This window comes from Camellia sinensis, chromosome 7 (genome assembly GCF_055761805.1).
Source record: "Camellia sinensis isolate YWXY chromosome 7, ASM5576180v1, whole genome shotgun sequence".
Lineage (NCBI taxonomy): Eukaryota > Viridiplantae > Streptophyta > Magnoliopsida > Ericales > Theaceae > Camellia > Camellia sinensis.
This window is the reverse complement of record NC_138967.1, coordinates 138,015,689-138,018,550: the sequence shown is the minus strand read 5'-3', so window position 1 is coordinate 138,018,550 and position 2,862 is coordinate 138,015,689. Positions and strand designations below refer to the sequence as shown.

At 33.4% G+C, this 2,862-nt stretch overlaps 1 protein-coding gene across 1 annotated transcript; it reads right to left on the bottom strand.

Annotated features, from left to right (window-relative positions):
- Positions 1-1,063: 1,063 nt before the first annotated feature.
- LOC145796126 (uncharacterized) lies at positions 1,064-2,262 on the bottom strand. The gene is made up of 4 exons (XM_082881140.1): positions 1,978-2,262; positions 1,667-1,829; positions 1,338-1,468; positions 1,064-1,225 (listed from the first exon to the last, which is right to left on the bottom strand). Exons 1-4 carry the CDS (start codon positions 2,260-2,262, stop codon positions 1,064-1,066), a joined length of 741 nt encoding a protein of 246 aa, XP_082737266.1.
- Between the last annotated feature and the right edge of the window lie 600 nt (positions 2,263-2,862).

Genomic DNA, 2,862 nt, shown 5'->3' with positions numbered 1-2,862 from the left:
TGCGAGAGGTGTTCGGCTTGCGTCTTTATCATGTTGTCCTGTTAATTTAAAATAAATCGAACAATTATTAGTTATTCTACCCTACAAAGCAAATAAATAATTTTATCAAAATTAATATGCATTGCCTTGTACATACATAATTAGCTTGGCTCTCCGACGAAATCCATTCATGTGTGTTCGAATTATAGTGGATGGACTTGTAAAACTTTGCCAAATCAGGAACTTCTCCATTTGCAATTATCTGATTCATTTGTTTTTGAATGTTATTTCAAATATTTAAATAACAAAGCCTACTAATCTGATAAAATAAAATAGCAGAACACATCGAGCTGTGAACCCTAACCGGGATTGATTTTGATCCATATCTATGTTTTGTTTTCATTTGCATCCTATTATTCACATTAGTTAGTGATTGTTCCTACACGATTGAAACACCAATAAAAACAACAAAACTTAACATTAGTAAGAAGAAAATTAATTTTTGACAATTAACATAAAACATTATACCATGAATTCTTTACTATTCCACTTCTTGTCAATTAGAGATGTCCATTGATTAAGAGTAACACTTGTAGGTGGGTGGCTTCTCGCGTACTCCTCCCCTCTTGCATCTTTAAGTTGCTTGTATTGTTTGTGCAACCTATAGGTGAAGCTACTCAATCGCCGACCAAACTGTGTGTTTAAAGTCCTTGCTACATCACTCGGATTGCCTTGTAGATCAAACTGATCCTACAAAATCAAATCATTTTTTTTATAAGTTAAATAACCTAAATTTGAGACAAGCAGCAATGAGCCTGATTAAACAACAAAGAAAAAAAGATTGCATCAACAGATGTGTTAACAATTGCAATTTAATTCCTAGATATGCAGGCATTATATATTGTAACAGTTGCAACAGATGTGTTAACAGAGGAATATGATGTCCATGTTTTTCTAGGCAGTCTACAGGAACCTAAAAATTCAATGTCAAGCTTTGACATGAAATGTCCTACATGTCTTTCTAGGCATTATATATTGTAATGAAAAACATTAACAGCAAGAATTTGTGAATCATAAGTGTATACTATTGTAAATATTGCTTTTTACTGTGAAGATATTGCCAAGACCTTCCTAAATACATAGTTATAGTTGCATTCTTACTAATCGTTAAATTCGTTCCAAAACTAGAAGTCTTTGATATGCTACCATGTAATATCTTGTTTAGCAGCAAGTTCTTGTAATCACCCTAACAAAGAGAGTATTTCTTTCACACAATAATTACCATGTAATTTCAATTTCAATTTCAATTTCAATTTCAATTTTCATGTGTCATGCCTCTTTTACTTGACAATAATTACCTCCAAGCGTTGGATCATCGGCTTCTTATCAGCATCGCGAACCTTATTCCACCTACAAATGCTCAAGTCTGGTAATTGCGTTCGAACCTCTATGCCAATCTTGGAGGCCAACTTAGAGACTTGATCTCCCACTGGCGCACGGAAATGTTTAGGTACAGGAACCAACATCTTTCCATTTTTCTAGACAATGCGTTGGGTTTGTATGCCGCGTGTTGGACCACGACCACGTCTGTCATGTGATGTTGTAAGGACATAATGTTAATTGAGTTAATAAGTAAACAAATGCAAGTTAGACCTTAAATTAAATATAAACGACTTTGCAAACTTACCAACACTACTAGATGCAGTCACCTCATGCACAGGTTGCACATTATGAGGTGGTAAGGGTTGGGTACCAATCTCTTGACGTGGGGGATCCATCCCTTCTTCTGGGGTGGGAGTTAATGGCCTCGAATAAGGCTGTAAACGTAACCCCGGTGGCATCTCTTGTTCCTGAAATAACATAATCGAATAGTAAAGAAGATATTTAACACAGTTAAAATATATTTTAAAAAAGATATGATGTTTAAGATATATGAAGAAGATATTTAAATAGTAAATGATATGTTCACACACAAATATAAAATAATGTATATAATACCTTGCGATAAAAGGAACCCAATGACTCGTTATCACTATCGTTCTCACTCTCTGACGGATTATACTCATCATCATCATCTACCTCAACCCTAATTCCCTTTTCCTTTGCATTTGCACATTTGGGCTGAACCACACTCATCAAAGAATTTGTAATATTCTTCACTCCAAGATTGTTCATTACCTCATAGTTCTTCTTGATTCGCTTATTTCTTTGTTTCTCATATTCTGTTAGCTTCTTAGTTCTCAAATCACCTGGTTTCAGCCATTGTCTTTTTCCTTGGACCATTTTCTACAACTATATGACATAATTCAACTTTAATTGGAAAATATAGACAATATAATTATTCACCATTAAATAAAAGAAGAAAAACATAATCCCAAACATAATCCCAATGTTTCGAATTGTAATGCATATATTTTAACTCCAAATATTTCATAACAAGGAAGTTCCAATCCCTTGAATTAATATTTCACGCAAAAATTTTAAATCATATTGTAGAGTAGTGAAGGTTTCCATGGAAAAAAAATCAAGACAAGAGATCCTCTTCTTAAAAGAGGTGATGTTCCTGTATTGCATATATTTTAAATCCAATTAGGAAACACAGGAATATCATTCATTCAAGTTGGGTGGTTTATCATACATTCAAATTGGGTGGTTTGAAATATTCGGCGCATACTAGCCACGTGGCATGATCTGGACCGTGTTCGGAGAGATTGGGGTAACCGTTTTTTATTATTATTATTATTTTATTTTAAACAAAAGGATAATTGTGTTTAGTGGGTCATGAGTTAGGAATTTTACGTGAATGGGAATAATATGCGAGAAAAAAATCATAATATATGGGGTAATTATAGTAATTTTGTTAGTAATTACTACATTTTTTAA